The sequence below is a fragment of the Pleurodeles waltl genome, chromosome 6 (assembly GCF_031143425.1).
Source record: "Pleurodeles waltl isolate 20211129_DDA chromosome 6, aPleWal1.hap1.20221129, whole genome shotgun sequence".
NCBI lineage: Eukaryota > Metazoa > Chordata > Amphibia > Caudata > Salamandridae > Pleurodeles > Pleurodeles waltl.
The window spans coordinates 365,389,960-365,412,550 of record NC_090445.1 but is presented as its reverse complement, the minus strand read 5'-3'; the positions used below and the strand labels follow the sequence as shown (position 1 = coordinate 365,412,550).

The 22,591-nt window shown below is 44.4% G+C and overlaps 1 protein-coding gene across 1 annotated transcript in view; it reads right to left on the bottom strand.

Annotated features, from left to right (window-relative positions):
- Nucleotides 1-300: 300 nt before the first annotated feature.
- Nucleotides 301-22,591, bottom strand: part of RAB2B (RAB2B, member RAS oncogene family) — a 60,610-nt gene continuing 38,319 nt past the window's right edge. The window contains exon 8 of the mRNA XM_069238268.1: nucleotides 301-5,427. Coding sequence (XP_069094369.1) covers nucleotides 5,323-5,427 — 105 coding nt within the window. The 3' untranslated portion in view covers nucleotides 301-5,322. The remainder of the gene's footprint in view (nucleotides 5,428-22,591) is intronic.

The following is a 22,591-nucleotide window of genomic DNA, read 5'->3' as shown; positions in this document are numbered from 1 at the left end:
TGTTAACATGTGGCATGGTACATTCTACCCACAGTAGGCCCCTCAAAGCATCCATCCAACTTAAATTACTCCCCAAAATCTTTACTCTTGATTATCCTGATAAAACAGACTACTGCACACTTGAGAGGATACCAAAATGCTTCACTATCTCTCTCTCTGTGACACACACATATGCACAGAAGTCAAACACTCTAGTTTCATATAAAGTACATGTGACCTATTATACGCAACTACCTCACAAGCAGTGAACACATCGTTGAAAACAACAAAGACTGGTGTTTTGTATAAAAAAAACGTACCTTTGGTCATTTTTCATGATAATTTATTATTATCAGAGCACTAGTTTCCTTATTTATTATAACCCAGGAAAGCAAATCATAGGAACGATAATATTAACCACTGTCTATCTTAAAACCAGCATGCATATGGTAAGTTGCAGCCCTTCCCAAACTTAGAGCAATTTTACAATATGAGTGGATGGCTCCGCAGATTCACTAACTACTGCAGGTTTGTGCATGTTACCATGAACATGTTGGTTAGAGAAAGAACAGTGAGTTGAAGACAACATATATTACTCAAGCACCAAGAAATAATTCTCTTTGTCGTGGCAACATGCCAATATATTTATTCATTAGAACAATGCCATGTAAAAGAATATTTCTGTGAAACTTGTTTGGTAGCTATTTATAACAATTTGCAATTTAAAAAAGTAAACTAATAAGGAATATAAGTAGGGAATTAATACAAAAGCATCAAAATTCATTAACTGGTGGTGCACAGACATTATATTCCAAAAACAGAATGCATATCTGGGAATACCAAATATTTGAAAGGCTTAAGATTTTATGTGCTGTGCATGTGTTCCTTCCCCAGGTGCAGCTTATGCTTGGAATTTGTACAAAAGACTACAACTCATGCTGTATAGCAAACAAATCCAAATTTAATGTAAACTGATAATTCTTACTCTTCTCTGAACTTAACATGTGTACAGTTAGATATGTAGTTGTAGGACAAAGTAAGCAGACCAAGAGGTCAAGAAAAAAGAAAATGTGAGTGAACAAACCTTGGTGTCCATTCAATCTTTGGCGTTCTTATTTGATCAAAACCAAGGAAGAGGAAGTGGTGAGTGCAGACCTAGTAAGTAAAGTCCATTCACACCAGCCTGAGATTGTTTCAACTTCAGTCATTCCGATTTCTTGCTTGCTAACCAATAACCTATCATGGAACATGTTTTATAGGGCTGCATGCTTCAATAACAAACCAACAAAGAAAACGAAAATGTTTTAACTGATAGGTCTGGTATGTCAGATTAAAAATACTTTATAGTTGAACCCAACACAGTTACTCTTACTGTTACTCCTTACACTTGTTTCATGCTGTCCCAACCAGGTGGTCAGAATAGTAAAACCATTAGAGACTCTACTTAAAACTATATTGAACAAAGGCTGTTAACCAGCCATGGTGCCCAGTGGAAGCCAGAAGAATATTAGGTAAAAGGAAGAGTCTGGCTCTAATGGGGGAATAAAATGTTCAGAAATGGCCCATTCTGTCTTCTTCTTGGCCACAGGGCTATTGGGTGTAGGACTACTGTACTAGAAAGCCCCATGAGCCCTCTAAAATTATAACTGCTCCCCAGGTTTTCTGGTAACAAGTTATATTTTGAAGCAAACTTCTAGATCACAATGCTTACCAAAAAGCATTTATCAGTTGAAAACATAGCTGGCCCACAGGAAAACCACGTTGGTGACCATAAGCATTTTTTGAATCATACTCAAAACAAAAGGATGCCACTGTGCTTTATTTGTATATTTATTAGCTCAATTTGCTTTCCCCCTTAGGAAGAAGTATATCCACGACTTTTGGCAGAATGTATTGGCCTATAGCCTTCTAAATTCAAGGATATCCGTAACAGCTTGATCACAATTAAGGAGCATGTCAATATCTTAAGAAAAAGCTCACTGCTCCAATCCATCCTAGAAAACACCTTATCACTCACTAGCTTGTCCTAAAAATAATTAAGAATGGACCCGTGCAAAATCTAAGACCAAGCCAACATTGTGACTAAGGTGCCATCCCTATGGGATAGAATAATGTGCTTTATGGGTTTTGATTTGGTAATTTTCAAATTACAAATGTTTTGGGCTAAAATGTGCCAGTCTTCTGCATTGCCTACTTACCTAAGTGCCCCCCACACACACACACAACCCTCCAGAGGCATGTCAACACCATGATATCTGATAGTATTGCTTCCCTTGGTGCACTGAGCAGGCATAGTTGGAACACGTTTCAATAAGCACTGGCATGACCTGAACTGTTCTGCCTTATGACAACCAGTGTCCTCTAATCAGCAGCATGGGCACCTACTTTGCCACTATCACTATCCCCCCCCTAGCTTGACCAAACAAGGATGCAACTCATACTCTGAAAAATAAGAACAAATTCCACAATCCTATTCACATGGTGGGAACACCCAGTAAGGTTATCGAGTTGCATCCTGACAACATAAGGGGATGGTTGAAGCATCTTTCTGATCCAGAGCATTTGTCATTCATGGTTTAAGTGTAACACATGCATAGTTGGCTATGTGAAGCCACCCCCCATCTTTTACTGGTTCATTCAACAAAGATATGTTCCCTTTGTTTTTCTCATTAGATGTGCTACCTTTTTGTCCGGAGGAAGATCTCGGATAAATATGAGACATAAGGGGATGAAATGTCGAAGCTACAATAACTAGATTCACATTCAGTCATATACACCCAAATTGTACTTTATATTTGAGTCTTTTTTCGCAATTCACTGGAGCAACAATTATTCAAAGAGTAAGCATTTGTGTTACTATTTTCTTCTCTGCATATGTGGGTTTTTATTAAACCACATAACAGATTGTCACTGTATCTACTGTTTACTTTGCCTAGGAAGCAAAGGCTTGTTTGGCTTCCTCAGAGGGAATGATTATTACATAAGGCAGTTATATTGATGTGTTTGTCCAGATTTTTCTTAAGTATCCCAGACACTAATTTCTCCTGCTCTAAGATCGAACAGGCTAATTGATAATGGGTCTGAGGTTTGACCGAAACTCTGGGTCTGATCTTCGTTTTTTGGGTAAGTGAGTGACCACCCCTTCTTACAGACTAGATGGTACTATACCTGCTCAAAGATAGGTTGAATTAGGGAGTAAACAGGACTAGAAATGTCCTTGGCATGATGGTGCATGGTCTTTAGGTGTATCTACAGCTTTTGGATAGTACATCTTTAGACATATGGATGCATGTCTTGGGGGCAGATGTTTCTCTCCTTACTGAATCACATGGAATTCCCTTCCTCCACACCTCAGCCCATCATTTCTATCTTTAAATTTCTTAAATCTTTGAACGCGTTTTTTTGCAGTAGCATTCAGAGTTTTGATTGGGCGCTCTGTGTTTCAGCTCTCTATTGTAGTTAACCATTTACAGGTGAATGCAGACAACTTTAACAAAACAAACACCCACAAGACAGCAAGCAGTAATGCTGGCTCCAGCTTCGAAAGAATGTGGCGATAGAAAAACTGTGAGGATGCAGCCAAAGCCCTCCCTTTTAGCTATCTTTCTTTCGCACAGATCAGAAATAGGAAAGTTCTGATATACTCCTGCCACATTTTTACCCCCAACCCTCATGGTTGAAAAAGGAGTATAGGCAAACGGAGCACAATGGGGTGCGGTTGACTTATTTGGGAATGTTCCACTCTTGGTCGAGTATTGAAAGATTTGCAGCCACTGGTCAGTCGGACGTGTGGAACACACATATAGAGACACTGGTCCAACGCACAAGGGCATACGCTCAGAGACCAACAAACATGAAAGGAAGGACACACTCAGCGATACAAACTCACATTTTGCCTTGAATAAACAAATCCTATGAATCTGGGCAGCAGTGCAAAAACATACATACCATCTCAAAATAAAGACATCTGACATGAAAGGCTACTTGACAACATTGGTCTACTAGCGCAGATGGATACAAAGACAAAAGTGCAGAACAATAGATATGCATGAAAAGAAGAAAGATTCAGAAACACAAAGGCAACCTTGTACTAAGATGCCCAGTGTACAAGCTTGCTAAGGCATGCACAAGTATTTTCGACTAACGAGTATGCGGCCTCAGGTGCCATGAGGAGGGGAGTCAAATTATGTTCAGAAAAAACAAACGTGATCCCACCAGTAAGGTGGTTTCCAAAGTATGTTATCTACTGTGACAAAAATGCATGTAGGCCTTGTCCATCTACTGATGAACACAAATACAGCTGAAAAACACAGCACTGCACAAATATGTTTTATGTTGGAGAGCAAATATAGACTCATAAAGTAGATTGCTTAGTGTGTTAATTATCTGAGGGCAGGCAGATTCTCTAAGATGTACACTGCCTCCAATTAGAGAGTTTATGCACAGGAGGAGAATGGATCTAATAGACACTTGTGCATATACTTCCTACAACTACGGGAGACATGCACGTTAACATGAGCACGCACACAGTCACAGCAGCAGCACAAACCTATCTCAGCATAGGGATGAAAAGAGAACACACATTTGTTCAGCAAGGTTGGAATAAAGTGAAAGTGAAATGTACAGCAACAGCGACTGCAGTCTTAAACCAATGAAGGTTGCATGCAATCTAAGTGCGCCTCTAGGTACGGGTGCTGGGGCACAATGATAATGGTAGGTGCGGACTTAAAACAAAAGATAGGTGTCCAACAGCTAGATTGTACAAGGGCATCAATGAGCAGGAAAACAAACAGAGGAGGGCAAGGTAAAACGAAAACACCACCTCCTACATGAAAATTCACATTGACAACACAAAACACAGCTAATTAAGTAATGGTACTCTGGCAACCGTAAACTGCTTATCTTTAAGTTACCAGGAAAGGAGAGGTGTGGACACAAAAAAATACTTCAAAATGCATAAAGTTACATATTTAAAATATATATATATAAAAGTAAACTTAGTGAAGATATGAAGTGCAGCCACACATGTAGTGGAATGCCAGAGACGGCAGCGCCCCCACCTGGAAAAAACTCTTCTTAGGTACAAGAGCCCACCAGATTATTTCTTGTTTACAGCTTGGGTGGGGTCATGACATCCTTATCTGTTAACCACAATCCAGCAGAAGGAGAGGTGGGAAAGAGACATACAAGAGGGATTTATCTTCTTGAAATGTGACCAGGAATTTAAGAGAAGCTGCTCCAGGCAACTCTGTGGAGAGAATCTCTCCTGATATCTCTGTAGAGGTCCGAGAGGCACAAAGGAGCCAATGATATTTAGTGTGAAGGCTCGAGTACGACTGGTTTTCAGCAGCACCGTGAGTCTCCTCCTCCTCCCTGTGGGCTCTGACCATTGCCGCCACCGAGTGGTTGTGTGATGGACTGCTGTGGACCGATTTTGATGCCGTTGGCCTAGGTGGAAGGGAAGAAAGGAAAAGTTGAGAAGGGAGACAGAATTAGTAGAAAGGTGTTTGTCTTCCCATAAATATTCAAAAAGTCTCATAGTAAAAATGTAGCTTTTAAACTGACTCAAGCGCAAGGCGGAAAGCATACTTTGCCAAACAAAAAGATACCATTGACCAGGATTCTGAGGCAGCTACCTCTAGTGTGAATGGACACCATGGTATGCTCTACCTTGTCATAATTTGTGTAAAATTTGCTTTATACGCCGAACTGCCTGAATGCATAGTTTTACCGTTCAGAGGCAAAACAATATAAAGGTGGTCAGGGAATGCAGTTCATGCCGGGTCATCTGTCACAAATAACTTTGTGGTTTCTTGGTATCTTGACAAGGTCTCCTACTACCAACAAGAGCTATATAGTCTTCATTCTAACAGTACCAGGCGAGTTTCTGCCTCAAACAACCATGCAGACTTTGGTGTAACCTCAGCAGTATTCTACGGCTACAAAAGGTCCACAGTTTCAGAAACAACCCTCAATAAGTCAATTCTAGTCACTCAAAGCTTTGGAGTCAATCCAGCCCCTCTCATCTTGAGCTGCAAAGTTCTTGTGTGCCACAACTTAGTCTTATGCCACCCAGTGACGTCACCTAGTAACATAGGCCCACATGACAAAAGACCTCTTAATAATGATAATGAGGCTGGTAAAAAGTTACATGCCCCATCCGAAATATGAGTTGCTGTTTTTTTTACTTTCAACCTGTGTTTTCAGCTACTAGAACCGGTCAAAATTCTCAGGTGAAAGTCCGGGCCAAAATGAGGGATATTTCGGGGAATCCGACCTAGAAATACGGACCTTAGTACAGCCTAGAGCCAACAATGATATTTCAAATGCTGTATGAAGATGAGTGTGACCACATCACATCCTTGCAATAAAGGATGCTATTGTCTTTGGTCTAATCTTCCTGAGTGACTTCGGCCACCAACAGCCCCAATGTCTCAAGATAATTTAATTAAGTGAATATTAACCAGACAAAAAAATTTAAACTTTCACCTCAACAACACCAAACGAAACTAGGAGGATGTCTTGCCAAAAACAGCTACATTGTGTCTACGTAGGATCACCAAATTTTCTCCCTATACAAAGAACTATTTCACCTTCACTGTAGTTCATCAGGTTCTCTCTTGCCATAAACATATATATGAACTTCTTATCAAATTATAGCAAGCGTCTTCCTGCCTCCAATAACTAAAGACTTCTTGGCAGCGTTGTGGATTGTTGCATTCTCTGCCCAGGCCTGCTCAAGCTCAAAATAATGCTATGTTCTCGAATTTGTATGATTTCACTGACAAAGATGTGGAAAGGTGCCTTAGGTGTGCGAGTTTAAAATACATGGTGTGGTACAGAAAATGTTCGCAGTGACGATGATGAAGGAAACGTTACTTACGCCCAATCTTAGTTCTCATTTATGGAGACATCTACTGAAATCAGACTTTCAATAGTTCCACCTTTTTGAGGGATCTGGGAGCATTTTCTAAACAAACAACTATAAAATTGTCGATTTCAAAAAAGTACAACTTAGATGTAAAACAATGTTGTGTCGTACCTACAAGCTAATTAGGCACAATTTTATTTATGTGTCAGAAATGTATGTACTGCACTTGAACTCAAAGTCACTGATGTAAAAACAGTAACTACTACCTTCCACAAACTATTTTAAAAAAAAGGATAGTGTAGGCAGAAATGCAGTAGGCTCATGAGTTAGAAAATGCCACTGCTATTTTAAGACATCCAGCAGCAACAAAATCTTATCATGGCCTACAGTGGTAGTTACCTCAGTTTGTTTTTATAGGATCTCAGGATCCTGTTTCTATTAGTAAAATCATCCCGATATTTCACCTGGCAAAACGGAAAGTTGCTTACAAATTCAATTAAAATCCCCATGAATAATAACTAGAACGAACGTGTTTTTTTTCTCTTTAATGGGATCTTCAATGATAGTAAAAACATTGAGTATAACAGCAAGCCTATGTCCCCACATAGCAGATGAGAAAGTATCATGGTGGTTGTTATATCATTTAAGAGGTCCCCTAATAAGGCCAGTTTAAGGAAGCCAACTTGTGCATCAGGCTTGTCATCTATGTCAAGGTATGCAGAAGTATTTGTAGACATCTAAGTGGTCGCAGTACAAATCCCTGCATTATTTTTCCCCTTCCAGAATAGGATTTTATTATTTATTTCCTTTTCGATAGCACAAAAAACAAATTAAACTATCAACTGAGAAACAAACTGTTTAGATGTGGCTAAACGTCCTCGAAATGGCCCATACGTTACCAAAAAGCAGTTTGGTATTGGGATCATCTTTAGTTCTAGAAACATAGAAACACAAAACACTCTAGTGTCTGCTGTAGTGAAAGGATGCTGACAAAAGTTAGGAAGATATATTACCTTCAATAAAGGACTACTAATACTAATGCTGCCTCAAGAAACAGGCTGCAGGGAGGTCACCTTATTCAAGGACTGATCTTGGGTATTTAGGAGTTTTGATAGCAATATTTTTAGTGCCCTTGGAGATAAGTTCTTATGGTAGCTGGGAACACTTGCTTGTTAGGGTCTAAGAATTACAGCAACTCTGAAAAAAAACCACAGGTCTTTCAGGGACGTTTTGTTAAGTGGTTGCAAGATGTATATTAATCGAGGATAATTGCAGACATGGCATGGCCACATAAAATAGTGTAGCACAGCCCGTTTTTGGCACTCAGCAGAGTCCATTTGAAAGTCGAAAAGGCCTTGGTATAAAGTCTAATGCTTCTGTGAATATGCTCACAGAAGCCACGTATTCATGTGAAAATTTTAAGGAGCCCGGATGCTAAGCTCAATGATGAAAAGATAGAGTATAGGATCCAGTGCTGATGCTTGGGAAGATCCAGTCTCGAAACAACCTCTTCTAAGGTCATTCCAATATGTGGAGGAGGGTCAACAGGAAAGCTTGTAAAAATTCACTGACCAGCTAATCAAATGGGCTTTTCTGCTTTGCCATCAGTTGGTAAAATCATGATGCTCACCCTAGGCATTTGCTACTGTATGTGGTGGTTAAAATATCAATATTTGGAAATCTTCAGTAGCAGAAGGTATTATGCAGCACTTCGTTCTTTCAGTGAAAAAAAAAAAGTGATGAATGGAATGCTTGAATTAATCTCAGGTACTGGTAATTACTTGGGCCACGATCCAGAGATCTGTTTATTTGCCGACTAAGTCAATTCAATAAGAACAGTCAAGCTCAAACTGACAAGCACTCTATTCTCTGAACTGAAACACAAGCAACTCAAGACCGGTTTAGGGCTAGTTGGGCCTCTTCGGTTGGGTGCAGCTTGCTTCCAGAGGCACAGTGAGCACATGCCTCACATCCAGGCATACCCATGGCACTTACAGCATAACAATTAAGAATACAAAAAAGGTCTGGATTGGTGTACAGGGTATCACCAGTGGCCGAGTTTAATGTAACCCTTACTTCCATCACCTTGTTGTTTTTTTGTAGTAGAGACCTTAGGTGTGCCAGGTATGCCCAAACATGGTTCCTGTGCTCACTGTGCCACCAGACTCGGGCTGTCCCTCACTGATGAACCGTAAGTAGGTAGAAACTGGTCTGGGGTTGCTTGTGTTCTCATCATGAGGTGAGCTGGCCTAGCAGTGAGAGATGGACTGTTCCTCTGGGAGTAGGACTAAGACTGATTTTCAAAAGGCAGGCATCTATCTAGAATGCCAGAGTGGGCAAAAACTATGGTCTGGAATGTGGCCCTCAGCAATCGCCAATGGCTGGGAATAATTCAAGAATTCCTTCCAATACCCTGCTGTTTTTGCACTTCATCGTTTACCACCCATTTGCAAGTTTCTTGAAATTACCTGCTTTTGAGCTTCAGCCTCTAGGAGATGCTTTTGGTGATGTGCAGATGTTGGCCATCAACCATTTCAAGACGGTTTGTGCTTCCAAGAACAAGGCAGTACACTGTTGTTCTGTTTTAACAAAAAGGAATTTCTTTTCATTGTAGGAAGGAAGGACTTCAGACCTAGGTGCGCTGCTTCGACCTTTGGTCGACTGATAAGGTAACAGGCTTCCTTCTGTGAGCAGAAGCCCGAGAGCTTGTGGGCATGCATGTGGACTCATCACCTTGAATTGAAAAGCATCTGTAATGATAGCCAGAGCGTGCATAACCTCATGGAAAGGAATGCCTTGCACGAGGTTTTTCAGTTGACACTTTCTTTGGAAAGACTGCAGCGCGGTCAGTATTAGAATAAACTTGTCCTCCCAGTTTCCCTGACTACTGGTCCCACTCATCTTTGAAACGCCAGTACCCCTTCCTGCAAGGAAAAGGCTTGTATTAACTACTCTTCCATTTATGGGTAGACAAGGTTACTCTTTACTAACCTACTACAATACACTGTCACCACTGCCAAGCATTAGGAGTTTACTAGGCAATGGGAAAAAAACTTTGTACTTGAAGTGATTCCCTTCACAAGAAAGCTGAGAGAATTTCTGACAATTGAGCACATTTGGAATGCAGAATTATGTTTCCTGTGCATTGATGGCACACATCCTATCCCCTTGGTGGACTGTCTGCCCAAGTTTTTTTCATACCACTTTGCAGATTGAAAACAACTGAGATCTTACTTTAGTCCTTTCTTTCCGAGCCAGAAATAGTTTTTCTTTTCTGGAAAATCAGGACCCATTCTATGGCCTGCCATTGGCACAGTAGGTCAATGGGTTATTTCAGTCAATCTTGTTTTAGGACAAAACTCCTGGTGGAATAATCAGAGAAGGCAACCTAAATCTCAGTGCACAGCACTTTTTTAACAATATTCAGCGCCCATATGTCTTTTGTACTCTTTTGCCACTCTGACAGATCATATGAGATATTTTGCCATAACAGAGAGGGCAACAGGAGAGAGGAATGAAGGGATTTATATACATCTGTCCGGAGGTCATTCCTGATGCTAGAGATGCACGCTTGTCTTCATCTTGTTGAACAATGCGGTTAACTAAGGCTGTTTCCGTTGTGTTTGCCATGTATGGTTTAGGCACTTTATTGGTAGTCTTTCTTTACTAAATCAACAACTGAATTAGAAAAATGAAGGTTCAATATTGTTTGTTGCACAATAATGCCTTTAGAGATTGTTTCAGGGCTAGCTCTTGGCCATAACCACGTGCATCTCGGGGTGGAGGACTATAGGACTAAATACTCAATGGGAGATTAAGAAGCCTTTATTTAAAATGTCCTGGAAATCCTCCTCTGTACCCCTTTAAGGGCCTCCAATGTACCTCCAGAGCGATTTCCAAATGGCTATGTCATAACATTGGAAATGAGCATTCATGCTTACTACCTGAACGGACGTGATAGAAATGCCACACATTCCGCCAAGGGGAATCAAGTTGCCAGCTCTTAACATCCTAACGGACTGTCAACATCATCTTTTTCTTGCTGCAGATGTAAAAAATGGAATCCATTTAAAAGTCTTATTCTGGAGGCCTGAATTTTAAGAAGGTGTTTAGTAGCATGTTGAGTATGTGTCCAGTAGAAGCTGAAGTGAGAACCAATGCAGGTTAATAAAGGCTTGGGACCAAAGGTAATATTGGGTTTGAAGGGGATCGATGGTGCAGAATGTAAAAAATAAGGCATCTTAATTTTAGGAGTGGTAAATATTCAGAAAAAAAAAAAAACCTTCATCAGTTTTAGTGAAGGAGCTCTCCTAGAAGAGGTCTCAAGCATAACAGTCAAAGTAGGGTCTTCTGGAGAAGATTGAAGAGGAGCCAGGGAAGGAAAAGATGGAACTTTAATTGAAGAAAAAAGCATGTGGCATGTCTACTCATCAACTAGAGGCCAAGATTCTGTACTGAACTGAGGGGCTGACAAAATGGAGGAAGAAGCCAATTTCCCAGGTTTTCAGGACACCAGGGGCTTTAGATTCTTTGCAATTCCTGGCCTCTGTGCCAGCTGTGAAGGTGAATTCTAGTCTAACAATGCCCTGCGCAGCGTTCATGTCTGATAAGCAGACATCACTGAGTATCAGGAACTTTAGTTGCAATCTTCATGTTGCATGAGAGAGGAGATCTTGCTGCCAAACACTTCACATCACTCACCACATTTGTAAAGATTTTCCTGTCACCAAAAGTAAAAATGACTACAGTCCAAAGTTTAAGGTTCCTGTTTAAATGAGTCCAAAAAATAAAGCAGATCTAACAGTCATTGCAGAGCAAGAAGGGGTTCTGGGTGCTACCATCCTGCTAAAAGGAAGGTGCCATTTTTTTCTATCCCAGAAGTCTATTGCCTCGCTTTTCTTTAAAGGAAAAAAAGGATTGTGAATTACTGTGGTGATCACTTTCACTAAAGACTTTTACAAGGTACACGTTAGACCTATCAACCTTGGGGTGGTCTTCAATCAGACATTTTGCCTTCTACGCCTCTATTTTTCTATTTTAGCTGATATCATTTTTGTTGGACTGAAACTAAGATCACTCACTCAAGAAGCTGCGTCAGTCCTGGCATCAGCACTGTATAACACAGCAACAATCTGCAGGACACTGATTGCATGTGTGCGTTCAGCCGTAAAATCTCGTAATCAAGATCATGTGATCCACCGTCACGTAATGAGGCCCAAAAACAGTGTTGTCCTTTTCGAGCACACACTACGAATGTGCACCAACAATCCCCGGAATCCAAGAGAACATAAATGAAGGGCAAAGTAACACTTGTATTCAGAAACCACGCAGGCAACAACGATCAGATGATCCCACCTCTAGGCGTGCCAGCCTTCTTTGAAAAGGGTGGGGGGGGTTCTATTGAAACACATATAATGCAATAACAACAAAATAATTTAAAGCATAGCATAAAAATACCTGGCATACAAAACTGCCATAAAACTTACAATTAGGACAATATGACTACGCAAAAGAAAAACTGTAAATTGAAGTCAAATAAAAAAAATAAAAAAAAGGTCCCTATCCCTACTCAGGCCAAAACAGAATTTGTATCTGTCTAAATAGCACAACTATGAGGCTATAATTTAAGAAGGTAAGCACGCCTCTGTCTCAGTGCACATAGATGTAGTACAAGGTCAACCAATCTGCAACCATGAATAAACCATAGTCAAGGGGCAACCATGCAAAAATAATGTAACATGTGGACCACTGACAAAGACCAGACAATCAAGTCTTAAGAACCAATTTAAAGGGTAGCCAACATAAACTATTCCACCTGCTGGTTCAGTCCCTTCTTGACAGTCCCTGCCGACCAAATCCATCTGTTTTCTTTTATTGATAGCAAACCGTCCACAACACAGAAGTTGCAATTCTGAAAATGCAATTTTTAGCAAATTGGAGTTTGAATTTTCTTGTCCTAACCATTTGGTGTCCACAGTCTGTCTCTGGGTAACATGACTACGTGTTGCTGGCAGTTGATCTTTGGGACTTGCTCTCGGACAGTCAGATAAAGGGTCATAGGTGTTGGCAGGCTGGGCCATCTTGGACTAGAAGAGGGGGAGGAGCCGTCACCAACCACACATGTACATCACAAAGGATTTGACACTGGTCTATTGTGATCCCGGACAATCTGGTGCCAGAGCAGGGAGGCAGGAAACTACATACACTTTTGAGGGTGGAAACCTCCAGAACCTTCTCCTACTTCAAAATGGGCACCACGTATAAATATTGAAACCTCAGACCCAACTCTTCAGGACACATCTGGAGCTGTGGAAGTCTCAGAAGAAGACCTGCTGTGCTGCTTTACTGCAAGGACTGCCACTCTGCTGTCTAGTGCTGTCCTGCTATCCCTCCTGCTTGAGTGAGGACTGGACCTGCATCGTGGCCCCCTGAACCACCAGAATGACTCCAAGGCCTAGTTGGCTGGCATTCTGATCAGAGTCTCAGGGACAGAATGGACTCCAACAACCTTGAAGTCAGCACCTGGACTCTGCAAACTGAGTTATGCCCTCCCAAATGGTGCCATCCTAGACCTGGTCCCTTGGAAGTGGGCCTAAAGGTGCTCTGAGAGCCCATCTGTGGTCCCAGCGGAACCACATTACCTCTCACGACTCCGCATCGCCACACAAGGACCTCACATCGCCATTGCAGCCCTCCCACAGTCGCAGCTGTGCGACTCATCTCCACGCCAGGATCTTGCAACACTTCTGCTATGTGATGCATCCCTGACACAGGAGACCGCATCGCTCTGCAACCAGGATTTAAATTACGTTGACTACTTTGAGATGAGAAGAAAAGTACTTCCTCCACCCCCACTGGCTACAAGGATCTTACTATGCGAGCAAGTTTGTTACCAGTAAAGTGCACTTATGCAATTGTATGCTGTCAAAACCTGGGTGCCACTTCTACATGATTTTTAGGAATTCTTACCAACCATAATCCTGTTACTCTGTTGCCAATGTGTGCCTGATGTATAGGTTGGCTGTAAGCATACTCCGTTGCAATGATGATGGAGTATGCTTACAGCCAACATATGGTCAGCCCACTGAAATAAGATAAGGGTGTTCCTTTGGTATAATCACAGCAGAGACTTCTCCGTCTCTGCAGTGATTAAACCCCTTGGACAGTCCTGTTGAGTAAGGGTTGTCAGAGGCAAACCTCTATTTCCGCCCACCTAATTTAGATGGGAAGAATGAGAGGTCAGTTTCCAATGCCAGTCACCACCATGAAAACTCTGGCTGTAAAAGGCAATGAAAACTTTTTTTTTTCCCTCAAACAGAAAATCCTGAATTACTACCTGTTAGGCTGTCATTTCTAAACCTGGCGGGAGATACCTCCACCATGGTGATGAAGTAATTAACTCCATCGCCTTGGCGGAGAAGCATGCCTTCCACCATCTGGTCCCAAGTTTGGTAAGTGAAGGTTGGTGTGTTCAAATCACCGTTCGGTGGTGGCAGTTCCCGTTGGCTCAGTGGGATAAATATGTTGTGTCAACTAAGTGGCTTAAGTGCCATATTGTGAGCATGAGGACGTGGTTGAGGTGTAAGATGTTGCTGACTTTTGGAAAGTATGATTGTGCAAATGAACGACTTACTTACCTTCGGTACCGACTTTTCTGGTGGATACATTAGCTACCTGTGGATTCCTCACCTAATGAATACTCCCATGGCGCCAGCATTCGACGGAAATCTTCTTCCTAGTCTCTGCACGTCGACGAGGACGTCACTCTAGCCCACGCGACGCCGTCTGACGTCATACAGGCAATAATAGGTCCTCGCCGACGTGCCGACGTCAGTACCAACATTTTTTACGTGCATGAGAACAACCCAATGCAATGAAAGAGCAAGGCAACATCCCATAACATTGTAAAATACACAACATTGCAATAAAATGGCTGTAGATTTAACATAACTCTTTTTTTTTTTTTTTTTTAACTACCAAATATATGCAAATCATGTACATACACAAAGATATATACATATATATATACACATATAATTATATACAAGTATCCATATATACAACATCTATTGCAACCCTGAAGACCAAGAGGAGCGCACTCAAGGATTACTTGGTAAGACCAGAAAGGCAACGGGGAGGCGGGTGGGACCGTGAGGAATCCACAGGTAGCTAATGTATCCACCAGAAAAGTCGTTACCGAAGGTAAGTAACTCGTTCTTCTGATGGATACAACTACCTGTGGATTCCTCACCTAATGAATAGAGTCCCAAAGCAGTACAACTCCCGGTGGTGGGTGCCGAAATGGTCAAACCAAGAAATCCTGCAGCACTGACCGTGCAAAATGGCCGTCCCTTCTGACCTCAGAGTCCAAACAGTAATGTTTCGCAAAAGTGTGAAGGGACGACCAAGTTGCGGCCTTGCAGATGTCGACCACAGGAACACCCCTGGCCAAGGCCGTAGTGGCCGACTTAGCTCTGGTGGAATGAGCTCTAATGCCATCAGGAGGATCCTTCTTTGCCAAAGAGTAACAGATTTTAATGCAAAGAACAACCCACCTGGAGAGTGTTCTCTTGTGGACTGCCTTTCCTCTCCTCTTGCCCACGTATCCGATGAACAGCTGATCCTCCAGCCTGAAGTCCTTCGTTCTATCAATGTAGAAGCTTAACGCCCTCTTTGGGTCCAATCAATGTAGTCTCTCTTCCTCCTTTGAAGGATGAGGCGGAGGATAGAACGTGGACAAAGTAATTGTCTGGGCCAAATGGAAGGGTGAAACAACCTTCGGGAGGAAAGCAGCCTTGGTCCTCAACACCACCTTATCCCCATAAAAAGTTGTATAAGGGGGTTTTACCGATAAGGCTTGCAACTCACTCACTCTCCTTGCAGATGTTATAGCCACCAGGAAGACTGTTTTAATAACCAAATACCTTAAGGGGCAAGAATGCATAGGCTCAAAAGGGGACCCCATAAGGAAAGTGAGGACCAAGGACAAATCCCATTGAGGCATAACAAATGGTTTTGGAGGATATTTATTTAGAAGACCTTTCAAGAATCTGAGAACAATAGGGGATTTAAATAACGATGGTTGATCTGGAAGACAAATGAAGGCTGACAGGGCAGACAAATAACCTTTAATGGTAGCCACTGCACAACCTTTCTGCGCTAGAGACAGAGCAAAAGACAAAACATCTGACAGATGAGCATGTAAGGGATCAATCTGTCTCTCTCAACACATAACAAATTTAGACCACCTATTAGCGTAGACAGATTTAGTGGAGTGTCGCCTGGCCGCTAATATAACATCCACTACATCAGGCGGGAGAGAGAAGGAACTCAGGTTGCCCGTTCAATCTCCAGGCATGTAGGTGTAGACTCTGGAGGTTGGGGTGTAAAACCTGCCCCTGCGACTGCGAGAGGAGGTCTGCCCTGAGAGGGAGACGGAGCGGAGGGCACAGCGAGATATGGAGAAGGTCGGAGTACCACACCCTCCTTGGCCAATCCGGAGCTATTAAGATGACTTGGGCCCGGTCTTGGCGAATCTTCCTTAACACTCGAGGAATCAAGGGTGTGGGGGGAAACGCGTAAAGCAACTGGTCGCACCAGGTTATCAGAAACGCGTCCCCCAATGCTCCCTGCACCGGATACTGGAGGCTGCAGAATAACGGACAATGCGCGTTCTCCCAAGTGGCAAACAGATCTATCCGAGGAAACCCCCACATCTGGAAGATTAAACGGACTTGATCTGGATGGAGACGTCACTCGTGGTCGGCCGAGAATTGGCGACTGAGACTGTCCGCACGTACATTCAAGACCCCGGCCAAATGATTTGCTACCAAGCAAATCTGATGGTCCTTTGTCCAGGACCATAGTCGAAGAGCTTCTCTGCAGAGAAGGTACGACCCTACTCCTCCCTGTTTGTTTATGTACCACAGCGTGGTAGTATTGTCCGTCAGGACCTGTACTGACTGACCACGAAGGGAAGGGAGGAAGGCCTTGAGAGCCAGACGTACAGCCCGTAACTCTAACAGATTGATATGAAACATCTGTTCCTCTGGAGACCAAAGTCCTTTGATCTCCAGATCCCCCAGATGAGCTCCCCACCCTAGAGTGGAAGCATCCGTTATGACCGTGGCCACTGGTGGCGACTGCGCGAACGGCTTTCCTTGCGAAAGATTGTTGCTCGCAATCCACCACTTCAAGTCCACAGCAGCATCTCTGGAGATCTTGACCGCACCTTCTAGATCTCCCTTGTGTTGAGACCACTGCCTTCGGAGGCACCACTGAAGAGCCCTCATGTGCCAGCGAGCATGCGTGACCAACAGTATGCAGGAGGCAAACAGACCGAGCAGACGAAGGACCTTGAGGACTGGAACTACCGCTCCATTTCGAAACATTGGAACCAATTCCTGAATATCTTGAACCCGCTGAGGCGGAGGAAAGGCTCGATTCAATGTTGTATCCAGTACTGCCCCTATGAACAGGAGGCGCTGAGAGGGCTCCAGGTGAGATTTGGGCACGTTCACCGAAAAGCCTAGGTCGAACAACAACTGGGTTGTTGATTGCAGATGATACGACACAAGCTCCGGGGACTTGGCTTTGATCAACCAGTCGTCCAAGTAAGGGAATACTGCTATCCCCTCCCTTCTGAGCTCTGCCGCAACCACTGACATCACCTTCGTGAAGACTCGAGGTGCTGAAGTAAGACCAAACGGGAGGACCGCAAACTGATAGTGCTGCGACCCTACCACAAACCGGAGATACTTCCTGTGCGACTTGAGTATCGGGATATGAAAATAAGCATCCTGCAAGTCGACAGACACGATCCAATCTTCTTTGTTCAACGCCAAAAGCACCTGTGCTAGGGTCAGCATCTTGAACTTTTCCTGATTGAGGAACCAATTCAAGATCCTCAGATCTAGGATCGGTCTCAACCGACCATCTTTCTTGGGAATCAGGAAGTACCTTGAGTAACAACCTCGACCCCTTTCCTGCTCTGGAACCAACTCCACCGAAAAGGAGGACTTGAACCTCCTGTTCTAGCAACAGGAGGTGTTCTTCTGAACAATAAGATGGGCGGGGCGGGAGGGGGGGGCGGAAACTCCCGAAAGGGAAGGGTGTAGCCTTTCTCCACAATACTGATAACCCAAGTGTCCGTTGTAATAGTCTTCCACTTGTGGAGAAAATGCCGTAATCTTCCCCCTACAGGAGAGGAGTGAGTGGGAAATGGTGGAAGCCTAAGGCTGCTTTACCTGCTGCAACCCTCCAGAGGACGAGGAAGAGGCAGAGTGCTGCTGAGAGGCTCCTCTGGTGCGGGCCCTACCTCTCCCTCTAAATGATCTATAGGGGTGAGAAGAGGCGGGTTGCTGGAATTTCCCCCGAAAGGAAGAGGAGGAAGAGCCACGTCCAAATCCACGAAACCTCCTAAAAAATCTGGAGGAGGTAGAAGAAGGGGCTTGTAGTCCTAATGATTTGGCTGTGGCCCTGCTTTCTTTGAACCTCTCCAGGGCCGAATCCGCCTTGGCCCCAAACAGTTTGTCCCCATCAAACGGGAGGTCCAACAGGGTCGACTGCATGTCCGCAGAGAACCCTGAGTTGCGAAGCCAAGCCTGTCTCCTCGCAACCACAGCCGTGCCCATCGCCCTAGCCACTGAGTCAGTCGTATCCAACCCAGATTGGATAACCTGGGTTGCAGCAGCCTGGGCATCGGAGACGATATTCAAAAGCCCTTGGGGAAGCTCCGTATGTGAAGATGTTATTTCGTCCATAAGAGCATAGATGTACCTCCCCAAGATACATGACGCGTTGGTGGACTTCAACGCCATGCTGCAGGATGAGAATATTTTCTTGGACTGTGAGTCCAACTTCTTGGAGTCTTTATCCCCCGGCACCGTCGCAAAAGAACCAGGCGCAGATCTAGAAGAACAGGAGGCCTGGACCACCAAGCTCTCCGGCGTAGGGTGTCTGGACAGAAAGCCAGGGTCAGATGGTGCAGCCCGATACCTCCTGGCCACAGCCCTATGAACAGCCGAGGAAGATACCGGCTTCTTCCACACATCCAACACCGGATCAAGCAAAGCCTCATTGAATGGTAAAAGAGGCTCCGCTGCAGTAGAGGCCGGATGCAGGATCTCAGTCAACAAATTCTGCTTCGCCTCCGCTACCGGCAAAAGCAATTCAAGAAAGTTAGCTGCCTTTCTTACCACAGCGTGAAAAGTGACTGCCTCCTCAGTATACTCCCCTGGAGATGACAAGTCCCACTCAGGGGAAGTATCCAGCCCACTAGCTGTATCCAGTCCATGAAGACCCTCGCCAGAATCCTCTATCTCTCCTTCCTCCAAGACCCGTTGGTATTCCTGCTCCTCTAAGAGACGGAGAGCACGCCTCCTAGAATGTAGCCTCTCTTCAATACGCGGCGTCGACATGGCATCCGCCGAATTCGAGGAACGGCGTCGATCGCCGGATCCATCCGACGCCATGTCCGGCGCCACAGGCAGCTTCGACGCCGAGGTAGGAGCCGGATGCAGAGAGGCGCGTCTCGGAGCCTCCGATGGTCCTGTCGGAGTCACTGGTTGAAACCCCGAAGTCGACTGGACCGAAACCTCTGGGGCCACCGGAGCGGACACCGGGGTCGACACCGGCGCCGAGCCCACATTCCCTAAGGGGAGAAAGGGCACGAAGGGTGCTGACCGTAGCGGCGCCGGAGCACCCAAGGTGAAAGCCAACGGCCCCGAAGGACCAGTTGGAGCACCTCCTGGAGCCATCTGCTGAAAGATGGTATACATCGCATTCAAAAATGCGGTATTATCGGCTCCAGGGGCAGGAAAAGCCGGATACTGGGGTGCCTGGATCGAAGGCGACCCCGACGCCAGCCTCGACATCTGCAACGCCGGAGAGAACACCTGAGGCTGCGGCACTTCAATCACTGAAGATGTCTGCCCAGGCGAAGTCGGCGAAGCCGGAGAAGGCAACGGAGTCGATGGATGTGGAGTGATTGTGGGACTGACCTCCCAAGTCTTAAGACGCCGAGCCGAAGGCGACCTCGATCGAGACCTCTGGCTGGAATGGCGCCGTGAATCCCTACGGTGCCGGGAATCTCGATGGCGCCGATGAGTCTTCGGCGAGGAGGACTTCCTATGATGCTTCTTCTCCTTCCTCTTCGACTTCGCTATGAAGAGTTTAGCCTCTCGCTCTTTTAGGGCCTTGGGATTCATGTGTTGGCATGAATCACATGTTGCGACGTCGTGGTCGGAGCTTAAGCACCATAAACAGTCCGAGTGCGAGTCCGTAACGGACATCTTGCCCCCACACTCCCGACAGGGCTTGAAACCAGACTTCCTCTGAGACATAGTAACTCTCAGATAAAAATCACGCAGAAAAACACACTGTAACTTCGAAAGCAACAGTAGCTCCCTCGAAGATAACCGTTTCGAATGCACGGAAAAAGGGAACTGACGTCGGCGAGGACCTATTATTGCCTGTATGACGTCAGACGGCGTCGCGTGGGCTAGAGTGACGTCCTCGTCGACGTGCAGAGACTAGGAAGAAGATTTCCGTCGAATGCTGGCGCCATGGGAGTATTCATTAGGTGAGGAATCCACAGGTAGTTGTATCCATCAGAAAAGATTGTTTTCCTGTGAGGGCACCACTTCGTCAGTCACATAACTCTAGTCACGCGTTGTGTGCATGAGAATGCCAAGAAGTATAACATATCCTACAGGAGTTCAGAGATTATTTATCTATCACCACAAGTGTGATCGTATGGAAACTGCTGTTGAGCCTATCAGCTATATTGTAGGTCTGGGCTCTCTATGTTTCATACCTGTGAGCGTCATCTAGTTGAGCTTGATATTATAACCAACTTTATGCCTGAGTGCACATAAACTCATCTCATCCTCCCCATCCCATGTAGATGCATGGTGTTCATGCTGAGGTAGGATAACCATGAAGTAATTAGTAAAGATGTACACTTGATGACCCTAGGGCAGAGGTATTCAAACTGGGGGGGCGGGCCCCCGTAGGGGGGCCTCAAGTGATCCCAGGGTGGGCGCCAAACTCTGGCCCAAAAAAATATTATACAGATAACATGCCTTTGTTTTAAGCAGAAGCATGTTATTGCAGTTTTAAAAAGGTAACAGTACTTAGCTTCAATGTTTAAATAGGTTTAGACATATTTAAACATTGCCATCTTTCTAAAATAATTTTGAAAAATTCTGAGGGGGGCCCCAATGATTTTTATTTTTCAACTGGGGGGGGTGTGGGGGGGGGGGTGCAGCATTAAAAAGTTTGAAGACCACTGCCCTAGGGTGAAGGAAAATATTCCTCAAATATTTTACCTTCCCCTTCCAAAGGGTCAAAAACAGAAACACCTGTAAGTCATTAAAACTCTGTCAGGGCAAGGAGATGGTGTAAAGCAACCTACATGAGTCTAGCTATGTCTGAGTGTGAGAGAACAGGGCTGATTGCAGAGGCCCCCTAACGATTTGCCTCCATTTTCCACTTTTTGCTGGTGTTTTCCTGACTCTGATGGTGCCCTGGGTACTGCTAACCAGTCCCAGGGCCTGTGCTCTGTGTAAAATCAGTATGCAAATTAGGCTAATTATAATTGGCTAAGTCAACCTACCTATAAGTCCCTAGTATATGGTAGGGCATGGAGGTTTAGGGACCCCAGCATAGGTAGTGCACCCATAGGTGCACTGCTGAGGTGCCCATTGTCATTTTAAAAGCAAGCCTGCCTTGCTAGCTGCTTTTAAATTAAAGTTATATGCAAATTCGACTTTGGAATTAAAAGTAGTTCCAAAGTCTTAAACTACCTTATTTCTACATATAAGTCACCCCTAAGGTGTGCCCTATGTGCCCCTAGGGCTGGGTGCCATGTAACTATAAGCAGGGACCTTATAAAAATAGTTTTATAAGCCCTGGTGAGGTAAAACAGCCAAATTTGTTTTTCCCTCATTGTAGTGAATGGCCTCCATAGGCTAGAATGGGGAGACTTTATTTTCATTTTAAAAGTCCCCTTAAGTAACAGATACCTGAAGTTTGGTATCAAATTAATTGTTATAATAAATCCCACAACTTCCAGTTGTTGGATTCAATATAACTTGTTCAGGTAAAGAGTTTTAAACTTTACCTGAAAAGTTGCCAACTTCAGCCCTGCAGTGTTTTTGCTGCTGTGCTTTGATTGGCCCGCTTCTGGCAGCCTGGCCAGGCTGCCTTGATGAGGTCTGAAGTGGCCTGGCTTCACACAAAGAGATGTGCCTGTGGGAGGAGATCTCCCCTCAGCAGATGGTGAGGCAGGAAGGGGGAGGGCTGCCAAACTGGTCTTCAAAGGCAGAGAAGGACATTTGGAGCAACCCAGCAACATCCCCACATTCTGCAAACCCAGACAATTAGGTGCCCCCTTGATTAGATTAGGAGAGGGCAGGAGAGGGGTGTGTTTAGGATTTTTAGCCACACCAGTGGGTGGACTCAGCCAGATGTGACCTCCAAAAATCACTTTCAGCCATGATGGATTTTTGAGGAATGTTGCTCCCTGGGATTGATTTTAGCCACACTTCCCAGGAAGTGGTCATCACAGGGGGAAGGACCCTGCCCCTGATTGGAGAACCAGGACCCCCCTGTTTTTCACCCAGGAGCAGGGATAAAACTGGCAGACCTGCACCCACACCTCAGTTCCCTACCAGATCCCTACCAGGAAGAACTACAGAAGAAGGACTGCCCTGCTGGACCCCCGGCCTGCACTTGGAC